Genomic DNA, 27,288 nt, shown 5'->3' with positions numbered 1-27,288 from the left:
GAGGATTAGCGCTATAAAACCAGGTTCAATCTACCATTTTCTACATCTGAAAATGCCTGTACCAAGGTAGGAATATGACAGTTGTTGTACATTCGTTTGATGTATTTTATCATTTGATTTTGCCATTTGATTAAGGACTTTCTGTTTTGAAATAACTCGGAGCTAAGTATTTTTGTGAGTTTACTTTTTCTTCTATTATGTATGTTCATTTTTTTTGTGAACAAAGAAAACCTGATAATTTGTTAATCTTTCTATTACTCGTCTTTTCATATTCATTATGAACATTTTACGCTTGACAAAATTAAGCATGTTAAAGTCGCCTTTTGACATAACTGATAACTTCGCTGATCATCTGAAATTGTCCGTTCCCGTCTCAAAGCCATGGTACGATATATCCATATTTATGACGCGAATAATTGAACAAAACGAGCTTTGGCATTTTTTATTCACAGCAAAAGGCTCAAACACTAGTAATCTGTTAATGCATAAACATGTATTTTGCAATAAATAGTTTGTCTAAAGATAACATAACACTTTTCACCAAGTATTATTTATTATTGCCATTTCTAGAAGATATAAAGCCGGTAAGGTTATACTCAACTAACCCTGTTTTGTTTTCAGTATCGATTTGACGAGGCAGTTGTTTGCAAACTACAAACTGTACAAGAGCACACACAAACTCGTTTAACCTTGCAACATTTTTTTTCAAATTGCTCCGCCTATAGGTACATTGGTTGACGTTTGTTGCCAACAGTTATAATGAACTTTAATTCAATGAAAAAAACCTTTAATCAGTTCTTTCTAGTCATGTTATAGCTTTTCTACATTTAAAAATGTCTGTATCAAGTCAGGAATATGACAGTTGTTGTCCATTCGATTTTGGCATTAGATAAGGGGCTATCCGTTTTGAATTTTCCTCGGAGTTCAGAATTTGTTTGATTTTACTTTTTACAAGCTTGGTTATGCACATAATGTATCCCGTACCATGATCTGTAGTTATTGCCATCATTTTAGATTTAAAAAATATAAGTCTCAATGGATATTCACACGAAATGCCTTCTTTTAACAATCATCTTCACCATGATATGAAACTGATACTGCAACTGACAACAGAGAGAGTTGTGTAGGTTGAAATTCATCTTTGTATAAGTGAACTCAATTAATCTACTCCTTTATATGTTCTAGATCTAAATCTGAAAGTATGATATTGATGACTACTTGGTACATCATATTTCATGAGGTTTAGTGAGCTATAAAACGAGGTTAAATCCACAGACCTGTACCAAGATAGGAATATAGCAGTTGCTTGCAATTAGTTTGACATTTTTAGCTTTTACAATTGCCATTTGATAAGGGACTTTCCGATTTGAATTCTACTTGGATTTCTATTTCTGTTGTTAGTTTATCCTTTAAAAGCTCTACGACATACACTTTTACAACGTATATACAACTTGAGATGTCGATATGAGATGACATATTATATACATTTATCATTCGCCGTTGTTTTTTAAATGAATATGCAGCGTATAAGTAACTTCACATGCGTATAATAGAATGCTCTGAATACACTTTTACTGCTCGAATCTTATCGTTGACGCTGTAAAATTTGTGTTTATCGATGATTATTCAGGTTTGGGAGTTTAACCGTCTCACGGCATATAGGGTACCAAAATAGTGTTCAGACAGATATGTGGTGTTAATAAGCAAATGATAATCATGATGAAAAATCCCCTTTGGACCTATGACGTGCATCAATCTGTAATTCATCGTGTCTCGTATGTCACAAAGAACGCCACATTTTAGATATCTTAATTTCTTTATGGTATATAACATAGTAAGTAAGGTAACAGAGCATATATAATGTTATGCCCTGATGATTGAAAGCGTATATTTTTACTGTGTACTGTAATATCCAATTGTGTAAATAAGATAGATGTGTTTATTTTATCACTGGGGTCTCCGATCCACACTCGATACATGCTGATGTCCATATTTGTGTTCTGATCCGAATTTTACAGAAGAAACAGTATACGGGACCTTATATTATCTTAATAATGACTTCTTTAAATCTACATATCGACTTTATTTATTTGTGTAATTGCTCATTTTGTATTTGTTAGCATTTTGTTTTCATTGTAGCATATATAACGTTACGTATTCCTGTACTTTGTTCTATGAATAACTTGTGTATGACGTAATCCGTGACAACGATTTTGTATAAATACGGAAATCATGTTCCTACTGGGAGCTTCTCTCCAGGAACCTCTATGCGGTTTACAATATATCTGAAACTAGAATTTGATTCACCAAGTATACAGAGTATTTGGTGATAATATAGACTTGAATATTAACCAAGTCTTCATATCAAAATGCTGTTTGATCTTGTGAATCGGTACGGACATGCTGAGTATAAGAATGCAGTATCACAAGTAAATAACGATGCACCGAGTACGCTGATTATTCGACAACAGTGTTAAGATTTTAGATGCACCAAGTACGCTGATTATTAGACAACATTGTCACAAGTAGATTTTTCGATGTACCGAGTACGCTGATTACAGTGTCCGAGGAAATTTTCCGGTACCAAGTATGCATATTATTTAAATGCAGTGTCCAAAGTAGATTGTCCTGTTCCGAGCACTAGAAGATTGTCAATTAAACTTGGAACAAATAGTGCAGCTTGCTGTATTAATTATTTTAAATAATAGTTAATGTATTTTGTTTTCTGAACAAAAAATTGGTACCGTGAGCTCAATAATGCGACCTGATTTTCAAGAATCATTCGATTTGATATTGTAAGTTTCAGAAATATAGATGAATATGCGGGTATAGTTCATTAAAATAAATAGATAAAGACAAAAGTAGTATACCGTTGTTCAATAGTCCAAAATTGATTAAATTTAAACAAAACCAAAACTGAGGGAAACACATCAACTATTAGAGGAAACAAAACGGAACAACAGAAACACTGACTTTCTACAAAAACAAACGCCACCATACATAGAAACAGACTATGTGATGACAGCTGCCATATTCCTGACTTACTACAGGCCATTTTCAGAAAAAAAATGTGTATTGAACCTGGTTTATTGGCTAGCAAAACCTCCCGTTTATATGACAATGTTAAAAAAACACTAAAATGACAACAACACTTGACAGGGACATAGCACAAACAAAGCACAAACAAAGGAAAGAACATTAAGGACAGAGAAATACACAAATGAACAATATAATACCACATCTCAACATGTACAGCACAGAATAACTACGAAGACCTAAAATTAATTTACGACCGAACATCAAAATAGCACCATTGAAAAATGAACTATGCTTGTTGGTGTGGTTTATAAGTTTTTCTTATTTTTATTTAGATTAAACCGTTGGTATTCCCGCTCAAATGGATTTACACTAGTAATTTTTTGGGCCATTAATAGCTTGCTGTTCGGTTTGAGACTAGGCTCCGTGTTATAGACCGTGCTTTGGACTATAATGGATTGCTTTTACAAATTGTGAATTTGATTAAGAGTTGTTCATTACAAGAATATTGATATAAAAAAAGAAGGAGATAAGAAAGTATGATTAATAAATAAAACTCATTCAAGAGCACAGGAACTGCGTTAGAGGTATTATCGTTAAAAGAGGGGCCAAAGACAGCAGAGGGAGAGTCAACTCACAGATCGAAAATAAAATGACAACGCGATGGCTAACAAAGAAAATGAACATACCTGTTTGTTGGTCGACAAAGCACAGATTTATATATATGGTTGAAGCTTGCATGGGTAGTTTATTTTCCTTTCTTTTAGATATAAATTAAGATTGTCTTGGGAATATTTCGGAAGAAATAATACTTCAGACATTCCTTCAAGTCACTCAATTCGAATGAATATCCTAACAACAACACACCACATCATAACTAGATGAGGCAATTGGACCGCAAACTAGCCGTAATTCGAGAAACGTGGACTACAGCGCTTTGCGTTCGTGATAGACAATACAACTAGCCTTACACTATCAAAATTGAGTCCATGACAAACAGAATAAGACAATTGTGATCACGAAGAAAAGAATGAATTTATACCTACGTATCGACACTTTAGTTTTTTCTACATGTACAAAATTACATCCATGAATTTAGTGTTGACTTTTAATTTTGATTAAACAGTTTTGACTTTCATCAGAACAATGAGTATAGTACTGAAAAAGAACAAAAGTGCAGATCTTATCGATACGAAATAAAAAGATACGGTTGCCTCAGTACCGAATGATAATACAAAGATAGATTTGTTTGACGTAAGTATGATGTTGACATCTTATAAAATGAAGTTCATAATTGTCACACATTTAGAAAAATTTATATAGATAAATGTAAAAGAAAACTGCATAGACGAAACTGAACACTTGTAAGTGCCACCTCTAAACCTAAGTGAACTTGCAATCAACCGGTTCCCTAAATAACCGAAAATAACACATCATAAATTTAATGCGTTTGAAGCGACTTTCAGGGTTGATTTTCATCAGGATCACTCAAGGTCGATTATTTGTAAGCCAGGAATGTATAAAAACCGAAACAGTTGAAGAGCTAAATAACATAAAAATTTCTTAGTAATCTCTCTTTATGATAATCTGAAGTAGGTGAACTACTTCTGGGGTATCAGCTCTTCTAAAATTTGCGCTTACTACATGCACCACTATAATATCAGTATCCAATATAGCAACTAAGTAGTACGGACATAACTATCGCTGATACGGTTGTTTTCTCTTAATTTGCTTTTATAAATAATTGAACCATTCGAAAACACTAAGTTTGTTTTTACCATACTGCTTACATTGATTAGGCCGTATTTTGAGCACGATTTTTGAATATTTGAGTTTCAAACCTTTTCAACATCAGATTTTATTTTGCGTTTCACATATTTAGCATCGAGTGTCATTGCAGAGCATGTATCAGATAAAAAAGCGTCTGGTATACAAAACATGTGCCTGGTAGTTATGGGGAGTTACACAACCATTGGGTCGGTTCTATTGCAGGTTAACCTTTCGTCTTCGAGGGTAACACCAACCTGGTAGTCAGCAATCGCATGTTAACATGAAATATCATTATATCGGTCACCCGTTTGTAAATTTTTAAAGTTTGAATTCTTCGAGAAACATAGAAAAATTAGGATGTTATTTGGATGTTACAGTTTTATAATAAAGTTCCTAAATTGAAGTATGATCTAAACTTGTTGGTACTTTTAATAAACGTTGTCTTAAACTTTTTCAATGTGAAATTGATGTTAGATATATAAAAGTTGTATATTTTTACATTCTATAATTGCTTTTGATTTTTTTTCCAAATCCTGAAGTAAGTTGCTATATGTTTTTTTTCTATTATTGTTGTAGCAACATTTTTATATTATTCTATATTATGCCATTGCAGGGATGGTTATAGCTTACTGTACATCAAACATTTTGCTCATTGTTGAATGCTATAATCGTTTGGTATAAATAAATTTCTCTTTCATTAACACCTATACCATATCTTTTCTGGCTATGCATCTAACTTTATTTGTTTATCCTTACACTACTAATAAACAATCTGATAAAAATAAGATTTGTAAACTCTTTAAATGGTCATGCAATCCATATGTGTGATAAGTTTTAACATTGCATTACAAAAAACGTCTTTCTTTTGGGATATCACACTTATTATTTATTATAAAAAAAAACCCAATAAAGTCTTGCTTGGATCTTTCAATTATGGCGAGAATTAAAAACAAAGAAGTTAGCAGATATTAATAGCATAAACAAAGAAGCAGATTAAACGAAACGGGGTATTACAAAACGAAAATAAGATAAAATAGAGAATTAAAATCATGATGACACTAAAACAGATAAAAGATAATGATAGTCACAGAAACCAAAATGTTACGCCCACCATTTATACATTCGAACTTTCAAATATGCTTAGGAAACAATGGGCAGTTTGGCTGGAGAGTATAGCGATGGAACTTTTTAGAATAAATCAACAATAAGCTGAAAAAGATGCACTGATTATTCATGGAGGGAAAATATAAAGAAATGAAGAGGACTATGAATGTTATATATTAAAGAACAAATTAAACAATACTTTATTCACTAAAGAGGAACAAAAATCATGTCAGCTATTTATTTGTGAAAACGAAATCACTCAGAGATAAAAATGCAGTGACAAATGTAGCACGGCGAATATAAAGGCATGTGAATTTGAAGGGTAATTTGAAGATTGAGTAATGAAACAGTGTGTTCAAACTATAAATTAGAAGAAATTAATAAAGAGGATAACAATCGAAGTTTGTCGAAGAAACGGGACAAATAAAAGACACTTACTTACAGATAAAGGACAGGTAAATCTGAATAATAGCTCTTTTCGTCAAATTAAATAAATTCAATTGTCAAAGAAATTTAAACATGTAAAGATGTAATCTAACAGTGTTATGTAGCATAGAAGACGTCTATCACATGGTTAACAATGTAGAAATTGTGGACACTATAATATTTTTTTCAGTATGCAAACAATTAACGAGAAACGAAGTAGAATAGGATAATTAGCAAAAAAGAAAAATAACAAAAATACCGAGGAAAATTCAAAATTGAAAGAACCTAATCAAATGCAAAAATCAAATGCTCAATCTTGTCAAATAAAATGGAAAACAATTGCCTCATTCATTACTTTTTGCATGCGTTTTCTTATGCAGAAATTAGTGGATTAGTCTAGGTTTTAAATCTAGCCAAACCTCTCAATTATGTAACAGCAACATATCAGATCTGTTAACTATAAAAACTAGAGATGTCAACTTGGTCAATACTTTCTAATCGATTACTCGTTGAATTTAACGAACGATGATCGAGTACTCGCTCGGTAACGGAAACTCAAAATATACACTTTTAAGTACGTGTATTGTGCGTCGCTGCCTTTTAATTGTAAAACTAGAACTTAGTTAAAGACTAAGGAATTTTATACCATAATTAATAGCTCATTTACTGCATGTACTAAGTGTGTAGACTATTAATAATATAATCAAGTAATTAATTAATATCTATGGAAAATTATTACTCAAACAACAGTATTTAGGAACTGTAAAAAAGAAATTTCATGATCAGTAAAGGGATGATGATTAGAACTTATTGATACCATATATCCTTTTTCTTAGGGTCGACACAGGGTGCAACGAATGTGGTCTTGTCTAAAAAATATTATCTTATCAACTTTTTCTGGGACGTAGCGATTTATGAAATTTGTAAGTTAACAAACAGTCTTGCTGATGAAAATATTGAAAGGTGTCAGTCTTGAAAAAATGCTCTTGTTATGTCCCAAATGAACATCTTTTTGGAAGAATTTCAAAGCACAATTAAACACAAACATTCGGAATCGTATTTCAATTTTTATTAATTTTGATTAATGTATGATATTTTCCCGGGAGGTGTTCTCAATAAAACTATGTTTTTGTTTATAAACTTACAAAGCAATAACATTCTGACAAGAAACAAATATGTCGAGTATATCATTAGGTTACCGATTCTCGGTACTAACTAGCGATACTCGAGTACTCGTTGACATCCCCAATAAAAAAAAAGAAGAAATGTGGAGCAAACAACAGAAGATAAAAATGAAACTTATTCAAATACAGATCTATCAGACTATGATAAAGATGACGACGTATATAAAATAAAGAAGATGTGGTATAAGGATTGTATTGAAGGATCTGTCAAGCACATACTGAGAATACGCTAAGTGAAGACCATACATAGCATTTAAGACATTGAAAAACAATGACGGTGAGAATTGATGATGTGGATGTGAAGGTAGAAACAGATAGTGGAGCAGATGTGACTTTTGTCTAAGTTTCTGGGAAAATGTAAACGGAGATCCAGTGTAAAAAAAAGAACAAAATAAAAGTTTAGTAAACAGGAAATTTATAAAAATGACCACATTATTGAAATTCATGTCAACACCGAAATATTGACTACTGGGCTGGTGTAACCCTCGGGGACGAAACTTTCACCAGCAGTGTTATCGACCAAGTGGTGTAAATAGTTATCAAATATACCAGGATTATAATTTAGTACGCCAGACGCGCGTTTCGTCTACATAAGACTCATCAGTGACGCTCATGTCAAAATATTTATAAAGCCAAACAAGTACAAAGTTGGAGAGCAATGAGGATCCAAAATTCCAAAAAGTTGTGCCAAATACGGCTAAGGTAATCTATGCCTGGGATAAGAAAATTAGTTAAGCTGTACCAAAAAATAATAATTGAAACTCTGTTGTGTATCTTGTATCAACTGATTTGCATGGAACAATTGTGCCCCTATAGATTAGGTTGAACTGTTGATAAGAATAGAGTTATGCTATAATTCATCTGTAAAGATATATGATTAACTACACTACATAATCGGAATAAGACGTTCTCTTTGCGATTTGAGTCTAAAGATGTTACAAAACTTTAGAAGTAATTATGGACTCGTGGAAGAAATTTCAACACAAGTTAAATGCGAAGGTTATATTTCAAGACAAATGTTTATACATCATCCATTGCTCATTCTGGGTTAGGATCTTCAATAATAACCTGCAATAGAAAAAAAGGTAATTTTACTGCAAAATACCGACCTTACAAAAATATATTTTGTATCTTCTTACCTGTTAGTTGCAATTGTGTTAAATTCTAAACTTAAGCAACTAATGAGGTTTTTATCCCAGCATATCTTCTGACAATCGCATTCTTTAAACTGTTCGTTTGCTGTTTCGGTCATGTTGGCATATTATATTTTTGATGCATATGTAAATCATTTTTTCTAGTCTTTACTATTTAAAACTGCTATGCATATATCAATAACATATGACGACAACAAATTTTATTCACTTTTTAACGTTTTGCTATATAAAGTAAGTGTTTAACAGGAATGTATGGGAAATTTGCTATTTCTTGTCTTTCCATCTGTTCAAATCATACAAAAAAAACCGTATATATTAAGATGAAATACGACCAGGGATAAATTATGAAAAATATTAAATAGAAAATTATCTTACCTTTCTTTGAACCACCATAACCACCGTATCCGTATCCAGCACCACCGTATCCACCGTATCCGTATCCAGCACCACCGTATCCATCGTATCCGTATCCACCACCACCGTATCCACCGTATCCGAATCCACCTCCATATCCACCACCATAACCGCCATAATATGGTCCTCCTCTTACAACGAATACTTGTCCGGCTCCTACGTATGATCCACCTCCATATCCACCTCCTACGCCCCATCCTCCATATCCCAACCCACCTCCATATCCATATCCACCACCGCCGTATCCACCGTATCCATATCCACCTCCTCCGTATCCACCGTATCCACCTTTATAGGAGGCGCTTACAGCGCTACAGATGGCAAGGAATAGACAGATTGCGATCTTCATTCTGCGGTAAACGAAGAACAACTTAATCAATTCTTATTAAATGATTTAGTACTCATTAGTTTCAATTTTGAAATAACTCAGACTCTATTGTTTTGATGTCAGGTATTAATGCATTTATAAATATGTACATAAAATAATACTGTATATTTAAAACTTTGTTCTTATTCATATGTGATGAAATGAATCACTTTTATCCATCTAATTATAGATATATATGTCTATTCCATAAAATACAAATGAATCTGAATCAAAAGGATAATTATGACAAGCTGTTCTCGTCAAAACTATGTTCAAACCCTTTTTCGAAAAAATACACACTGACAATTAAAAAAAACCACACTGAGATTTAAAAACCTGAAATAACACACTGAGATTTGAAATTTACACACTGAGATTAAAAAAAGGAAGAATTCAAAATTACACACTGATATGAAAAAAATTGAAAAACACACACAGAGAGATGTTAATTACACAATTGTAATTTTCAATTCTCAGTGTGTGTTTTTAATTTTTTGTAATCTCAGTGAGTCTTTATAAAATCTAAGTGTGTATATTTTAATTCTAAGTGTTTGTTTTTCATTTTTTTGTAATCTCAGTGCGTCTTTATAAATTCACAGTGTCTAATTTTTAATTCTCAGTGTGTGTTTTGAAGTTTTTATTCTCAGTGTGTAAATTTTCCGGAAAATGGTTTTAAACATAGTTTTGACGAAGACGGCTTGCCATTGATACTTGTAACATCATATTTTTATTATATTTTCTTAGTTAATGGGAATAGCTTGCTTGAGCAAAATTGAATTGATCTTAAGGCGCATTTGATAACACGGATAACTGGACACCTCAACCGAAAGTACAATAAAATTTAGATACAAATTTAATCTTTTTAAGACCATTTAGTAGATCAAGAACTACTATCGACGAAAGGATATATACCTTTTGTATAAGGTCATTGGTTGATCTCAATGGTCTCAATTGCATAGAAATAGAAAAAATAATGAGAAAATAGAATGTGAACTTCCATTTAAAAAAAATAGAATTTAGTTCAGTAACATCAACTATAATGTTCTTAAAATCTTTTTAATTTTGACTTGCTGTTACACATTGCTAATACATTTAAACACTTTGCAGAGGATGCAATTGTTAAAATAATAGGAAGTTGGCATGGCAATAGACATTTAAAAAAAAATAGATATTAATTAAGTATTTTGAAACAATATTTTAAAACAGGAAATTATTTTAAGTCAAATATTTAAAAAAAAAAATGTTCTATATCATCAAACTTCGATTAAAAAAGTAATTATAAATTTTTGATTTTTAGATTAAGAAGACACAAAAATAACTGTTCTAATATTTAATGAAAATCGTTTAAATAAAACACCGTGTTTACTCGAATACAGCAATGCAGGTATTTTCGTCATTTTCCCTACATTGCCGATACTTGACAAGACGACTAAACTTTTCCCTGCATTGCCGATTCTTGACAGAAGACTAAACTTTTCCCTACATTGCCGATTCTTGACAAGAAGACTAAACTTTTCCCTGCATTGCCGATTCTTGACAAGAAGACTAAACATTTCCTTTCATTGCCGATTCTTGACAAGACGACTAAACTTTTCCCTGCATTGCCGATTCTTGACAAGACTACTAAACTTTTCCCTGCATTGCCGATTCTTGACAAGACGACTAAACTTTTCCCTGCATTGCCGATTCTTGACAGAAGACTAAACTTTTCCCTACATTGCCGATTCTTGACAAGAAGATTAAACTTTTCCCTGCATTGCCGATTCTTGACAAGACGACTAAACTTTTCCCTGCATTGCCGATTCTTGACAAGACGACGTAACTTTTCCCTGCATTGCCGATTCTTGACAAGACGACTTAACTTTTCCCTGCATTGCCGATTCTTGACAAAAGGACTAAACCTTTCCTTTCATTCCCGATAATTGACAAGAAGACTAAACCTTTCCTTTCACTGCCGATTCTTGACAAGACGACTAAACTTTTCTTTTCATTGTCGATACTTGACAAGAAGACTTAACTTTTCCCTGCATTACCGATACTTGACAAGAAGACTTAACTTTTCCCTGCATTACCGATACTTGACAAGAAGACTAAACTTTTCCCTGCATTACCGATTCTTGACAAGATGACTAAACCTTCTGGTCCACAACATAACATACAGTTAGTGAAAAACTAACAGATTAAATGATTTACAAAATAGAAACTTAAATTTACTTACTTGTTTGCTTTGATACGATGGTCTGATGGGGTACTGAATGTTGGATTCTAGAAGGCTTATATAATACACATTTTGAAATTAAAAAAAAGATGTATTAGACAAGCAACAAAAAAATAACCCCAAAAAGATGAATTATGAAGCTTCATAACGAATATTTACAAATAAAGCCTTTATCTGTTATTTTTTTAACGATTAATCAAAATTATAAAAGATCAATTTTAGAAAAAAAACCACGATTATTTTCATAAGATAAATTGTTATAAGTCAAAGACTGACATTACTTGTACTGTGTTACTTTTATTATAAATGTTGTTGTTAAAACAGACGCCTTTTTCATGTTTGATTTATCATTAAAAAAAGCCAGATATATCTTTTGCCGTTTATTTGTAAACGTGGACATTAAAATTAAAGAATGGTGAATTTTGGAAAACAAATAAATAAAAATGCAGTCATTTAAACAAAAACCAGTCAGAGGAATGTTTCATGAAAATACGATCTTATTGAAGATCGTCCTAGTATGAATAAAAGAATTAGAGTCATTGAGTTAGCTACAATGAATACATAGCAACATTGAGCGTTAAATTTGATCGTCAACATCAGACAAGCGTCGCGTTATATCTTACCTTTAAATTCAGCGTTTTTATGTACTTTGTGAATAACTAAAAAGACGTGACTATGTTGAGCAAATCTATCCAATCGAACTAGAGATGAAGGGTACTACCGATACAGTCTGCCTCATATCTTGACTTACATCTAGAAATTGACAATGAGGGTCGGTTGCAAACAAAACTTTACGAAAATAAAAGAGATGACTTCAGCTTCTTAATTGTGAACTTCCATGTGACCTACTGAATTAAACTATTTACCGGATTTGTAATAACATAAGCAAGACGACGGGTGCCACATGTGGAGCAGGATCTGCTTAACCCTTCCGGAGCACCTGAGATCACCCCTAGGTTTTGATGGGGTTCGTGTTACTTAGTCTTTATTTTTCTATGTTGTGTCATAGTACTATTATTTGTCTGTTTGTCTCTTTTATTTTTTGCTAGGGCGTTGTCAGTTTATTTTCGATATAGGAGTTTGACTTTCCCTCTGGTATCTTTTATCAATCTTTTAAAAGATTTGCCATCAACACCAAATTCAAACAAAAGACAATCCTTATTTCTTTCATCTCGGTATTTAATAATATAGCAGAACATACATTAATTAACCATAATGCAACGTATGATACAATGTAGTCATAAGGAACAAATACTAAGGACAACTATCATATTGTGCTCTAGATATTATTAGCAATGAGTGCAGTCATACTGTCCAATCTAATATATGAGATTATTATTAAAAACAAGTACTATAATTAATCAATATCATATCTATTTATTTTCATATTCACTATCCCTATCTTTTGGAAGTTACATACTGGCTTTGACTTCAATTGTTCAAATATCAAAAGCTTCCGTTTCCTCTTGTTCTTTGTAATTTCCGTAGTATTTATCTGTCTGTTTACTGTCACGCAATGTTTCTCCCTTAAAGCGGTATTTTACATTGTCATATAAGCGGGATGTTTTGCTAGTCATAAAACCAGGTTAAACCATATGTTTTTTTTTCTTCATAATATATGTCCTGTTCCAAGTAGGCAGTAGTTATCAACAAGTCCGTTTCTATGCATGTTGGCGTTTGTTTAGGTTGCAGTTCAGTGTAACTGTTGTCCGTTGTTTTTATTTTAAAGTTGATTTGTTTTCCTCGTTTTTATTTGTAACCTGGATTTGTTTTTGGTTAAGGATGAACACCTTTGAGGAGAAAAATTTCTAGAATTAAACCTTTTTCCTTAACTTGATCTTTGGGGTTAAATGACTGTAAAGAAATAATTGGCGAACAAAAAATCATATTGTGTATCATTTTTTGCTACGGCTCTTTGAAAGTACCCAATTTTGATGATTTTCCGACTTTTCATCGGTGTTGACATGAATATCAATAATCTGGTCTTTTTTTTTTTTTTTAAATTTCCTGTTTACAAAACCTTGAACTAAGGATTTTCTTATCCCAGGCATTAATTTCCTTAGCCGCATTTGGCACAACATTTTGGAATTTTGGATCCTCAATGCTCTTCAACTTTGTACTAGTTTGGCTTTATAAAGATTTTGATATGAGCGTCACTGATGAGTCTTATGTAGACGAAACGTGCGTCTGGCGTGCTTAATTATAATCCTGGTACCTTTGATAACTATTCTATCAATTTTGAGTCATTATCGTGAAACAATTTAACTTTTATTCATACTTTCAATAAAGATGAAGTGGAACAATCTGTATAAATTTAACTTAAAAAAACTTTAGGTAGGTGTTAATATAAAAATATATATCACATGATTTTTTTTTGTGTCAAATTAACCATGCTGCCACCTTTGTTTTCTGATTTTCTGTTTTAAGAAAAAAATACATATTATTTCAACTTCTTTGTTATTAATGATTGGAAAAATACATATCTAAGAAAGGAGTAGGTCCAGTAAGACCCGTGTTTTGGCCCCAAAATATAGCAGTTTTACAAAATTGATAAAATGTAAACTTTTAGTTCTTTATTGGACAGTAGAATGCTTCTGCTACATAAATATGGGCTGTTTTTGACAATACAATGCACATATATCGGGTACTTGCACCAAAAAGTCATGCTTAACTACTGAAATCTTCACAATTCTAGCATTTTAGTTAAATTTTAGACGGTTTTCGTGTAAAACGAAAGTGGCCGCATTCGTGTTCATCCTTAATATTGAAATGTAAGTTGTATTTTATGATAATACATAACATATATAAAGGTTGAGGATAAACACGGATGCAGTCACTTTCATTTTTAACAAAAACCATCTGAAAAGAGACACTTTTCGGCATATTTGGTAAATAATTCATATTTGAGCTTCAATCGGATCATTTTTAATGTCTAATCAGTTAAAATCTTTCACATAAACTAATTGATTCAAATGAATTAGACACTTGAGTGTTTAAAAAGTGGTCAAAATCTTTCATCAGATGAACCTGAAATTTGAGTCCAAAATCGGTCCTTACCGGACCTACTCCTTTGAAAAGAAAATAGTGATATGGGATGTACATGTTTCGGTAAAATCATTTCCTGTATTCCTCCCCCATTTTCTCAAAATATTGGCTAAAAAGACTGACTTTAATGGCAATAAAATAAAAAAATAAAGTTATTACTCAAAACCTACTTATTGTAGATACACAATTATTTTACAGAGTTAAGTTTGATTATAGTTTTTTTAATTCATTGATATTTTACACTTGTATAACATGTTTTTGAAATTATTCCAGAACGATATTTCGATGAGACTAAAACGTCAGAAGAAAACATTCTTAAACGATTTATGACTTTTGAATGGAGATATACTACTGTTGACTTTATTTTCCATATGTCATTGTGAGAGAGCGGATGTGCGTGATGTAAGTATTAAGCGTCTTCCACAGGGAAAAAGCGGAAATTACATTCTGAAACGGCAGATTGTAAATTGAAAGAACCAAACGTACATTTATAAGAATGATATTTTAGGACTCACTAGATGAGCCGTAACTGATGGTAACAAATACAACATGAAGTGGATAAATTTCTACTCATCATAGCCTTCTCTTTCCAAACAACATTCACAGCCTTTTGAGTCGAGATACGCTACAGCCAAGAAATTACCATAAACTTGGATTAGAAAAAAATCTACACGAATTGAATGCAGCTATAATATTTAATATTCTGAATGTTAAAAAAGTAACATCATCCATTGTCCGTTGTGGTAAACAATCTGTATCTAATATCCTACAATATATGAAATGTAAATTGAAAAAAAAAAATTTGTGCTGTAATGTTACTTATTTTGTTAAACATGTTTAATTTAAGATTTTAGCAATATTAACTACTACATTTGAAAAAGCTTCTTCTATTCTGTGTTCTCTGTTCTAGGTATTGTTTTGTCCGATTGTTGTCTTATGAACCATGATATATTTTAATTCATAGAACATCTAATTAAACTCATAGATACCAGGATTGAAATTTTATATTTGCGCCAGACGCTCGTTTCGTCTTCAACAGACTCATCAGTGACGCTCGAATACAAAAATGTTAAATAGACCAAATAAAGTACGAAGTTGAAGAGCATTGAGGAACAAAATGATTTACCAAATACAGCTAAGGTAATCAATTTCTTAGGTAGAAAAGCCTTACTATTTCGAAAATTCAAAGCTTTGTAAACAGTTATTTATAATAATGAACATATCAATGATAACTCAAGTCAACACAGAAGTGCTGATTATAACCGTATCTTACATTTTTTAATCGTTCAGTATTGATAAGTCTGAAGATACTGCAACCCATTATGACATTTAATACAGATGATATCGGATCTGTTCCTTATGTCGTAACTACAATCCCCTTCCCTATGCACGAATCTGACCTACCGAATTATGCTATTTACCGACTTTGTAACAACACGAGCAACACGACGGGTGCCAGAATTGGAGCAGGATATGTTTGTAACATTTTGTTCATGAATTATTGTCATTAAAATGGAATTGTCGTCCAAGTGAGAGGTTTAGCGCTATAAAACCCACAATTTTCAACATTTGAAAATGCCTGTACCAAGTCAGAAATATGACAGTTGTTGTCCATTCGTTTGTTAGTTTTGTCAGTTGGTTTTGCATTTTGATTAGGGACTTTCCGTTTTGAATTTTACTCGGAGTTCATGATTTCACTTTTTGTTTCAGATTTCAGAAGAAAAAAAACTTCATTCCTGTACCGTCTGTTTGAAACGAGCGTTATGTAAGAATAAACTACGAAGAAAAAAACTTGTTGATTCATACTTTACTTTCGAGAAAGACTATTATTCATGATGTTTCACAATAAGAAGCAATGGACGAAATAATAAAGAATATCAATTCCATATAATGGTTAGTACCAAATAGAAAAACCACAATTTGCAGCTCATATCATATTGTCAGGGTATAATAATAACAATATTTAAACACAATCATCATACCTTTACTACTTCCGGAACCACCCCCGTAACCACCTCCTCCGTAACCACTTCCGTAACCACTTCCGTAACCACTTCCATAACTACTTCCGTAACCACTTCCGTAACCACCACCAAATCCACTACCGAATCCACCGGCTCCTCCAGCGCCTCCAGCGCCTCCAGCACCTCCAGCGCCTCCAGCACCTCCAGCGCCTCCAGCGCCATAGGTATACCACCAAGGCTGTCTTTCAACATAAACATGTCCGGATCCTACGTATGATCTTCCTCCCCATCCACCTCCCCATCCACCACCACGTCCACCTCCCCATCCACCTCCACGTCCACCTCCCGATCCACCACCACGTCCACCTCCCCATCCACCACCACGTCCACCTCCCCATCCTCCACCATATCTACCTCCCCATCCACCTGATCCACCTCCACTACCATACCATTTATGGGCACTGACTGTGCTACAGATGACCAGCAGTAGACAAATTGTAATCTTCATTCTGTCATAGAAGACATTAATATCAGACGATCGTTTAATTATTAGGCAACGTTAAAGTTAGGCAACAATAACTTACTACCAAACGTTCTGCCGTAGAAATAGATTACCACAGCCGTATTTTTCAACTTTTTGCGAAATACAGGGTCACAATGCTCCTCAATTTCGTTCTTTATTTTGCCTTTATATTGTTTTTAACGCTGATAAGTATTTTGAGACAGAACGCCCGTATGGAATACACTAATGTAATTGGTATCTTTTATGATTTTTTTTCAAATATCATTATTTGATTACGAATATCATAATAAAGAAACAAACAAAAACTGAATGGATTACGTCAACTCCTAATTGGAGCAAATAAATTCATTATTGATTCTTGTAACTGCACCGGACTCGCGTTTTGTCAACAAAAGACTCAGCATTGAAGCTAGAAAAAAATTTGTTAACAAAACATACATATTATAGATATACTCTAATTTTCTTTGTTTAGAAATTCTATTTGTCAATCTAAAACGAAAGCGCTTTTTTTTTAAACCTAAACAACGTTACGTTTTACGTTGTTTTTTTTTTTGGGGGGGGGGGGGGGGGTATTTGGTATGATATATTTGGGATAAGTACAGTTACAAATAAAAGATCAAAACGAATTTTTGATACTCGGAATAAAAACAAAGACGATTGTCTTAGCAAATATATTTGAAATTTGTTTGAAAAAAAGATCTAATTTATATATAGATTTTACATAACCTTCTTTTTAATACAATAATATTAATCGAATTACCAAGAAGCCTACCGACAATAATTAAACATATATATATATATATCTGTATTGTTCAAACGCGCGTGAATATATTTTGTAATGGTATTAGTCACTGTCAATAGTCAAATAGCAAACATGAATCAATCTATCGTTTCTGGAAAAATTTGAAGAAATCCTTTTTCACATGATAAGCGATAACATCTACATCAACAATTTAAAGTTAACCTTAAATATTTCAGTAGAATATTAAAATTGATTTTAAAAAAAATTGTAATTATAGGTTATTGTAATTCTGTAAAACATATTTTTATGGGATTCATTTAAAATTTCCAGATAATCGTGCACAAGATAAACACAACTCGAGCAATCTGAAAATAAGTCACAACACAGCTATCAAATACATAAAAGACAAGAATCATTCACTTTAACTAAAACCCATCATGAGTCATTCCAATCTTGTGCTGTTATTGAGAAAACCTTTATTTACCGATGTTCAAAGCTAAATTAATCGATTACGAAGACTACACAGGCAAATTTCATTCACACCGATTTCACGTGAATTCAAATTCATGCGAATCTCACATGAATTTCACCCCAAACGAGCTTATACGTGAAACTCACGTGAAATCAGTTTATTTAAGTTTCACATTAATCTCATGTAAATTTCACATAAAAATCACATGAATTTTGTTCACGTGAAATTCACATGAATTTTTGAAATAAAGTAATTCCAACAACATCTAAATTTTCAAATTTAAGTAAAATCATTAATAATTCCGATTTTTTTTTTGAAAAGTTCACATGAAATTCATGTGAATTTTTTCACGTGAAAATCATATGAATCTCAATTCACGTGAAACTCACATGAAAATTTTCACGTGAGTTTCATGTATATTAAGCTCGTTTGAGGTGAATCTCATATGAAATTTTTCACGTGAATGTCATGCGAGATTCATGTGAAATTCACGTGAGCAAATTTTGCCTGTGTAATCAAGGTAACAAATCGCATGAATCCAAAAGGATCCAGACCTTGTGAGTCGTTATAGGAAGCGTGTACGAATACGAGACAGTTGTTATCCATTCGTTTGGTAAGTTTAAGTCTTAGTTTTTGTCCTTATGGACTATTGTTTCGAACTTTCATTGACTGTGTATGCATTACCCATATTGCGAATACCCAATTAGTTATACTGATACAATCAGGAATAGAAACAAAAATCGTTTAAATAAAAAAAAACTATTTAACTGTTCTGCTATCTAAAGATCTAACACTATGAAAACTTGTCGATAGTGACTTAAGAAACAGACATTATTACAACGTTTTTTACACTTTAAAAATATTGTTATGATCAATCCATACATTTAGTAATTTGAAAAATTAAAGAAGTTACTTTGTGAATGATTTTTATTGATAAGGATTTTGTCAATAATATTCTGTAGTTATTTTTAAAGATTAAAGTTCTGATCTATATAAAAGAAACAGCACCTAATCCCCTGTAGTTTTGAAAAAAAATATTAATGGCAGACGTATTATTTTATATTTTAAGAGATAAAAAAAGACCTGTAAGAAATATAACGTTTTGTAGCCAATTGCTTATAGTTGCCCTACAACATTTACTTTGCCGACAATAATTATCAGTATAACTTTTCTTGACAATAGCTGACATTATACAGTTAATGTAAGAATGAGTTTTAACAATAGAAACTTACTTGATTGTTACTTGTTCCGCTTCGATATGATAACACAGTATGGTGCTGAATATTTGATTGTTTGAAAAGTCTTATATAATGTTCGTTTGGTAAAAATGTAGACGTATGAGGCATGTTTCAATACGGGAAAGAAAATGAATAATGGGTTTTCAAACCACAGATTTAAAAACGAGACTTTGTAATAATAAAACCAAAATTTCTAGGTTTTTTTGCCACAAAATGAATACTTAAACGGGAAAAACAGACCAAGATTATAAACAATTCGGTTAAAACAAGCATTTAAAAACTGCTAGTAATGGATCATTTAAAAATCCCAGAAAAAAATTCTTTGTACTTTTTGAAATATTTAAGAAAAGAAATTATAAAATTAAACACACAATGAATCAACAAAATATAACCGCACTTTATTTTGCCCTTTTAACTTCACGGCCGACACTCGGCTAACCGAGAGATTGGTCGGTTAATCTGTATTGAGTATGCGGCTATATCGGCGGTTGGTCTGTTAATCGGGTTGGCTAAAGTCTGTTAATCAGGTGTTATCGAGAAAATCATTGAAAGTTCAGCATGTTTCATTGTATAACTTTCTAAATATATTTTCATCATAAAAAGTATTCATGTCTAACAAAACAATTCAATGTACTGAATTCAGTGGTGTAATTATTATTTTTCTAGCTTCGATGTACGATCTATAAAATGAAAAGGCGGGTTACTCATCAACAAATTTATACACATTTTACACACATAAAATGTACACAAAATGACACATTGGTTAAATTTACTTGCATTCAATATTTTGAACATCGAATAAAGAAAGGCATTATGTTTGTTAACCATATTGATAACATTGTGTGAAAAATCTACACGAAAATCTGTATTTTGGTGACATAAATCAATCTTTATTTAAAACCTGGTCTGTTAATGGGTCGGATGTATAAAACCCGGTCTGTTAATTGGTCTGTTAAGAGTTATGAATGGCAATAAAAGTATAATTTTATTGCTATATGGGGTGTTATTGGATCAAATGAGCAGGCTCACGACGAGCGGCTAAAATATACGAAAACAACACATGAGCAATGAAACATAACATATACGGAAACAACACACGAAATTGAAATTTGATAAAAATGGTTTCAAAAAGTGTAATATTAAAGTAATATTAATTTCATCCAAGAATGATCGCATATATCATGTTGATTCTGTTTAATTGTCATGAATGACACAAATTTTTCATCTACATTGGTAATCAGTATATAAATCAGAGATAAACGTCGTAATGTAACTAAATATCAGTAAGTAAAATATATTGGGATGACAAAATATGAAAAATAAAGAAAGAATAATGAGTAAGATAAATAAAATGTAGAAAAAAAAATGACATAACCGTGTTGAATTTAAAGAATACAGAAATAACCAATACCCCAATCCGAACCGTCATGGTATACACGAGAATCTGGATGGAAACGCACAATATAGAATATAAGGACAGTAGAGAGTGATGCATTGCTAAAAACGAGAGAAAAATAATACTTGTTTAAGAATACACACATGAAACACCGATGGCTGTTGAAACAGTAACGGATTGCGATGTACTTATATTGGTGACAAATTCTAGAAGTTTACATGCGGACAACTATGGTGGCAGGTTAATGCCATTTTGCGTTTTTATCGCTTTAAAAGTTTTCGCCTTACATATTCTATATGGCGAAAACGCGAAATTGCGAAGTCGAAAACGCGAAAACGCGAAACCGATTTCTCGTTTTCGACTTCGCGTTTTCGACTTCGCAATTTCGCCTTTTCGCAATTTCGCGTTTTTGCCCTATAGAATATAAAAGGCGAAATCGCGAAAACGCGAAATGGACTTCCCCGGCCACCATAAACAACTGTAGTTCTCCTCTGCACTTCTGTAGAAAGGAACTAAACGGAAAAAAATGAATTGAAACTTAAAATAAATAAATGTAGCTGCATTCGCTCCTTTCCGTTTACTTCTTTAGAGTGATTTGTTAGCAACATATGATTAAGTAATAGAAGAAAGGAACCAATTGGATGATGCGGACGAATTAGGGTTTAACGTCCAGTGACAAATATCATGTTCATATGTGAACGAGAACACGTTATATGTACCCTGTGATGTATTAGAAAGACACTTTCAGTCGGAATTGAGAACGTGCTACTTCGAACAGACACAAAAATTAAGGCTGATTGAAAACGTCAATAAAAAACTCATGCATATTCTAGAGGCCAATCCATATTACGCTATATTGAAGTGACACACCCTTCAATAAAATGCAAAGAAAGTCAAAATAAAATGCTCTTTCTAGGATTCTGTGGCACCGTATTGTCATTTTTGTTTACTCAGGAACATCTCATTCTTAAATTTTTCAAGGGGAAAATATAAAGGTAGCAAAATTATTATCGTGGCTAAAAAAACTCTTAACTGACACAATTTCAATTGTCCAACCCATTAACAGACTTTATTCCCATAATTTTCACTAAAACGTGGTATTATTCACGTTATTTTACAATTATGAAATATTGACTAATGTCAATTTATTTTTTTTAGAACCACAGTACTATTTTTTGTCCTTTAAATGATATCTAAATTTGTTTGTTTCGCCTTTTATTAAAAAAAATGCTATGCGTATAAGCATAAATACTACATACTTGCGCGACGCCTTTTAGTTTTACTGAAAACTGCGCAGACTAAGAAATGTTTTTACAAGTGCAAAATGTTCTATGATAGACATCATTTTGTCAGACACTTTTCTTTTTTTGATTTGGTTCCTATAACATGCCAAAAATCTGTATATTTAATAGAGTTTAACATTAAATTAAGCGTTTTACTCTTAACAGACGTATAACCAACCCGATTAACAGACCAGTCGCCCATATAGCCGCATACTCAATATAGATTAACTGACCAATCTCTCGGTTAGCCGAGTGTCGGCCGTGAACTTGTTTGGATCAAAGCGTCACTAATGAGTCTTTTGTAGACGAAACGCGCGTCTGCCGTAAATACAAAATTAAATCCTGGTATCTATGATGAGTTTATTTATTGGCACAAACGTGATGTATTCATTAGTTTTAATTGCCCACTTTGAATTAGCTTTCCTTAAATGTGAGTACTCTAACTGTCGATAGGCAAGCGGTTTTAATTTAGGGAATTTCGATGGTTCATTTTTGTCATATTTAGGTTTTGTTGAAGAGTTTTTATTCAAATTAGGAACCTGTTATACAGCGGCTTTTTGTCAGTTTATCTCTGTCATATTTGTTTTTCCTGATGTGCATTGTTTTGAATTAGACCGTTAGGTTTTTCAAGATAACTTGGTTTTACGTTTGCATTTCGTACCTTTGAAAACTGACTATATGGTATGAGTTTTACTCTATGTTGAATGATATACGGTGACATTTAATTTCTTACATTACAATAAATTTCTGTATAAACAAAAGTCTTTTGTAGAAACCTAGAAGTCCTCAAAGGCATATGAACCCGAAAGGACACTTTTCTTAATGAGTAAAATCACAAAAATATTGGACTCTGAAAAAATTCAAAACGGAAATCCTTAATCAGATGGCAAAATCAAATGATAAAACGCATCAAACGAATGGACAACAACTTTCATATTCCTGACCTGGTACTGGCATTTTCAATTGGGAAAATGGTGAATTGAACTTTGTTTTATAGCACTAAATCTTTCACTTGTATAACAGTCGCATCAAATTGCATAATATTTAATACAATGCGTGAACAAAACGGACACAATAGGTAAAATATCCTTATCGAGAGGCATGTTTGTTGACCATTTACAATACTCTTATTGCCTCTATTAAGGAAAGGTTGTGAATAAAACATAAAGATATAAATCTGCATTGAGCATAACATTCTTCATAAAACCACACTGATAAAGTCAAAAGACGTCATTTTGATTTATAAGAAAAAAAAAGAAGCTTTCATTATCTTTTACTGTTCTTTATATATATGATGTCCTCTCACTTAATAATACCTATTGATCTCCTCAGTGCCAAAAAAAAAAACCAGTCATAGTTTCAGTTGTTACAAGAATCATTTTTGAAACTATTCCATTAAAATGTTGTTTTCAGCAACTGCAACGTTTCCAGCACCCATATCGGGTTCTTCTTAAATCAGATGAAAGAATTATCAGTATTTGTTAATTATTTGTTAATTAATGACTAAGAAGAGAGTTGATTGTCTTTTGAACAACAATATGAAAAATACTCTGAAGTATAATCATCAGTCTAAAAGTGAGGCATGCTTTTAACATACATGTATCAGCACAACTTGAGCTTGCCCACAGTGACCTTAAAACTTATTAATTACCAAGTTGTTAGTTTCTGTGTCATGTTTGTATCTTGTGGGGCGTTGTCTCATTGACAATCATACAACCTCTTCTTTTTTTTTATATTATATAATAGTTTGTGTTTTTGTAATCGATTATATATCGAAAAATCACTTCACAGATACTTTTCTTTCTTTTTACTGTATTTATTAGTACCGATTTCTTTATGTATATTATCCCCTAATTAGAAATAAAAAAGGGCGTTTAAACTCGCTTTTTGTGCATGTGTTTGTGGTTATTATTTGTCATTTCTGAGTATTTGTTCTTGTGTTTTGAGAAGGTTATGTTTAAGGTTGAACAAATCTTAGATTTAGTATTGTGAGCTCAATGTACTGTACACAAAATTTCCTATTGTATATAGACCTACGAAGATGTCAAATGATAAGTTGTGTTGTTTTGTTAGGAAGTTGTCTCGTGGCGGTAGATTTCATATTTTCTTTTATTAGATATCAAAGGTACGAGGATTATGATTTAACACGCCAGACACGCGTTGCGTCTTCATAAGACTCATCAGTGACGCTCAGATCAAAATAGTTGTAAAGCCAAACAAGTACAAAGTTGAAGAGCATTGAGGACCCAAAATTCCAAAAAGTTGTGCCAAATACGGCTAATCATACCTTATTGCAATTAAGGTATTCAAGTAAGTAATATGAAGCATTATCAATATGCAGGATTGCTATTGTCAATTATATAAGTTTTGGGTTATATTTATTCGTCAAAGGGTATATGGTCAGCTGAATTCATTAAAATTCTGGGAACGTAGTGCTAAACCAGATCTTGTTAGGTATACATAGTTCAATAAAAATGTTTTTATCATGTTTTCCCTACGACTTTAGTTTACCTTAAAAAACGTCATCAAAACAAATATTAACCTTGAAAGAAGACTTAAAGAATAACTGATTATACATTATAAATGATGTGGTTTAACATTTATTATAATAGATGGTTTCTTTTTTTAATTTAGATTTTATAAATGATTTTTAAAAAGCATAATACATATGTTTTTTTTGTGTTTACAGCACATATTCATCAAATACATATCAGTGACAACTTACTAGTAATATTACTATCAATAGTGTATTAATTATTTTAGAGGAATTAATCTATCAATTATTTGTCATATATGATAAAACAAAGGTATGCAAATATACCTTTTTTTTTCAAAGTAGTATTAAATTTTTATTTGAAAAGTAATTAAGCTTATGGTAGAAGCAACGTTTTGGAATAAAGAACGATAACTCTTTCTACACGACCCATCTGAAAAGTTTCGTCACTCTCGTGAAATCTCGTACGATTATTTTTTTTAATGGCGGCCACATTTAACGTTTCAACGCGAACTTGAAAAAACGGGACAGATTGGAATAATTTCGATTTTAAATAAGACACGAATTTTTATTTGTTTACAAAAACAATAATTCAGAAATTTTCGTTAATTTAAATTTTAAATGTACCACAATGACCACAGAAATTACCGAAGTTAGGACAACAACATTTGACGCCATGTTTCGTCTGCTTCGACTTTCCATAATATCAGTGAGGTCAAAACAAATTACATAAATAATCACAGGTACTTTATTTAAAAGTCACAAAATCATAAATAACGATAACATATTTAGCGTAAAAGTTCCGTCCAGCCACGGGAACACAGAAAAAACCTCCGCAAGCAATACATTTCGATTTTTTTTAAATGGCCTTGCGGCATGTGGGGTAAACTCCGATGCACTGGTTGACCATGACTACTTATGTTCATCTGCCGCATAATTCCCCACATCAAGGAACAGTGATAATGACGTTGGTTATACTGTTGAATGTGACCACGGTAATTCATGTAGCCATTGGCGAATACAGAACTTTTCAAGGGAGCCCCCCCTGACTGACCTGAAAAAAAGGGGGGGCAGTCATGCCCTATATAATCAACAGATTTTTTTCCCACGAAAGGGGGGGGGGGGGTTCACCCCTGGATCCGCCTATGGTAGCTAGCCACAGACTAATTCAAAACTTTACAAAAGTTTAAAACAAAAAAGAAATATTCAAATAATTCATAATCTTTTAATTGAATTCTGTACTTCCTTTGACAAACTAAACTCTCAACAAATGTTTTCATTGATTATGTCACATATCAGATATCTACCTTATAAGTCACAGGAGATGGAGACTGTTTTGTTTTCTCTCTCTAAGTTTAATAAAAAAAATGAGACTTGAGTCTGAGTAGTACATTTAGTACTGACTGTATACATGTATATTGTATGCTCCCATTTTGTCCTAAATTAGATTTTATGGGAAGATGGAGAATACCATGACTTTGATAGATATATACAGGGCATGTTACTTGGAAGTATGTGGGCTACATCCTTTAAAATTCAAGCTGTAGCAGTGGCCTGTATATTTTATGCCACTGCGTCAGTTTAAACCTGATCAAAACATTTTCACTCTACCAAGTACTTCATCACTATATCACTATCAGGTTCACATTTCAACCTATTTAGCAATACACACTTTGGTTATATAACATCACAGTACCAAAATTGCACTCAGTAACCAAATTGCACCTACATGTATTCAACAAAAAAAGCTGCAGAAATCTTTCAAGCTTTCTTTCACCATCATGCATGTCATGTGTAAATATATAATTATCATATTTTTAAAAAGGGCAAATAAATTATAAAAAAGAAGATGTGGTATGATTGCCAATGAGACAACTGTCCACAAGAGACCAAAATAACACAGAAATAAGCAACTATAGGTTACCGTACAGCCTTCAACAATGAGCAAAGTCAATACCGCATAGTCAGCTATAAAAGACCCTGATATGACAATGTAAAACAAAAATTAACTTTCTTTAAACATCCTTTTCTTCAAAAAAAAATATTTGAAGCATGGAATAATGTCAAATTGTTCAAATATTTGAAGAAATAAAACAAAACATCTGTTTATATTCCAGTTTTAAGGATTTGAAATTAAACATGTCACCTCAGAAACTTACAAAACCTTTGAATAGACTTATTAATAAGGGATATAATTACGATACTGTTGTCAAGTCATTAAAGATTGCATATTTTGGCGTTAATATTGAGTCACAGATAAGGTCTTTGCATCGGAACTAAACACATTTATTCTAAAATACAGTTGTTGGCATGACACGGGTTATGTTCTTCTCATATATGTTATGATGGTATGATACTAAACCCCTAACGGGAAGGATTGTGCCTGATGTTCATATGATGAAATCATAATCTTTCAGTCAGTTTAATTGAAGTCTGGAGCTGGCATGTCAGTTAACTG

At 32.3% G+C, this 27,288-nt stretch overlaps 1 protein-coding gene across 6 annotated transcripts; it reads right to left on the bottom strand.

Annotated features, from left to right (window-relative positions):
- Positions 1-8,507: 8,507 nt before the first annotated feature.
- LOC139521016 (uncharacterized) lies at positions 8,508-19,780 on the bottom strand. Of its 6 annotated transcripts, XM_071314176.1 has the most exons (7): positions 19,652-19,780; positions 17,013-17,191; positions 16,884-16,976; positions 16,701-16,847; positions 11,674-15,484; positions 9,050-9,438; positions 8,508-8,588 (listed from the first exon to the last, which is right to left on the bottom strand). In XM_071314176.1, the coding sequence occupies exons 2-5, from the start codon at positions 17,188-17,190 to the stop codon at positions 15,477-15,479; spliced, it is 426 nt and encodes a 141-aa protein (XP_071170277.1). In that variant the 5' UTR covers position 17,191; positions 19,652-19,780; the 3' UTR covers positions 8,508-8,588; positions 9,050-9,438; positions 11,674-15,476. The 6 variants fall into 6 exon arrangements, with proteins under 6 accessions (XP_071170277.1, XP_071170274.1, XP_071170276.1 ...); XM_071314173.1 differs by having other exon boundaries at positions 16,701-16,976; XM_071314175.1 differs by having other exon boundaries at positions 16,701-16,976; positions 17,037-17,191.
- Between the last annotated feature and the right edge of the window lie 7,508 nt (positions 19,781-27,288).

Source organism: Mytilus edulis, chromosome 4 (assembly GCF_963676685.1).
Source record: "Mytilus edulis chromosome 4, xbMytEdul2.2, whole genome shotgun sequence".
In the NCBI taxonomy this organism is placed as follows: domain Eukaryota; kingdom Metazoa; phylum Mollusca; class Bivalvia; order Mytilida; family Mytilidae; genus Mytilus; species Mytilus edulis.
The sequence above is the reverse complement of the archived record's forward strand: the minus strand, read 5'-3'. Positions and strand labels throughout refer to the sequence as shown.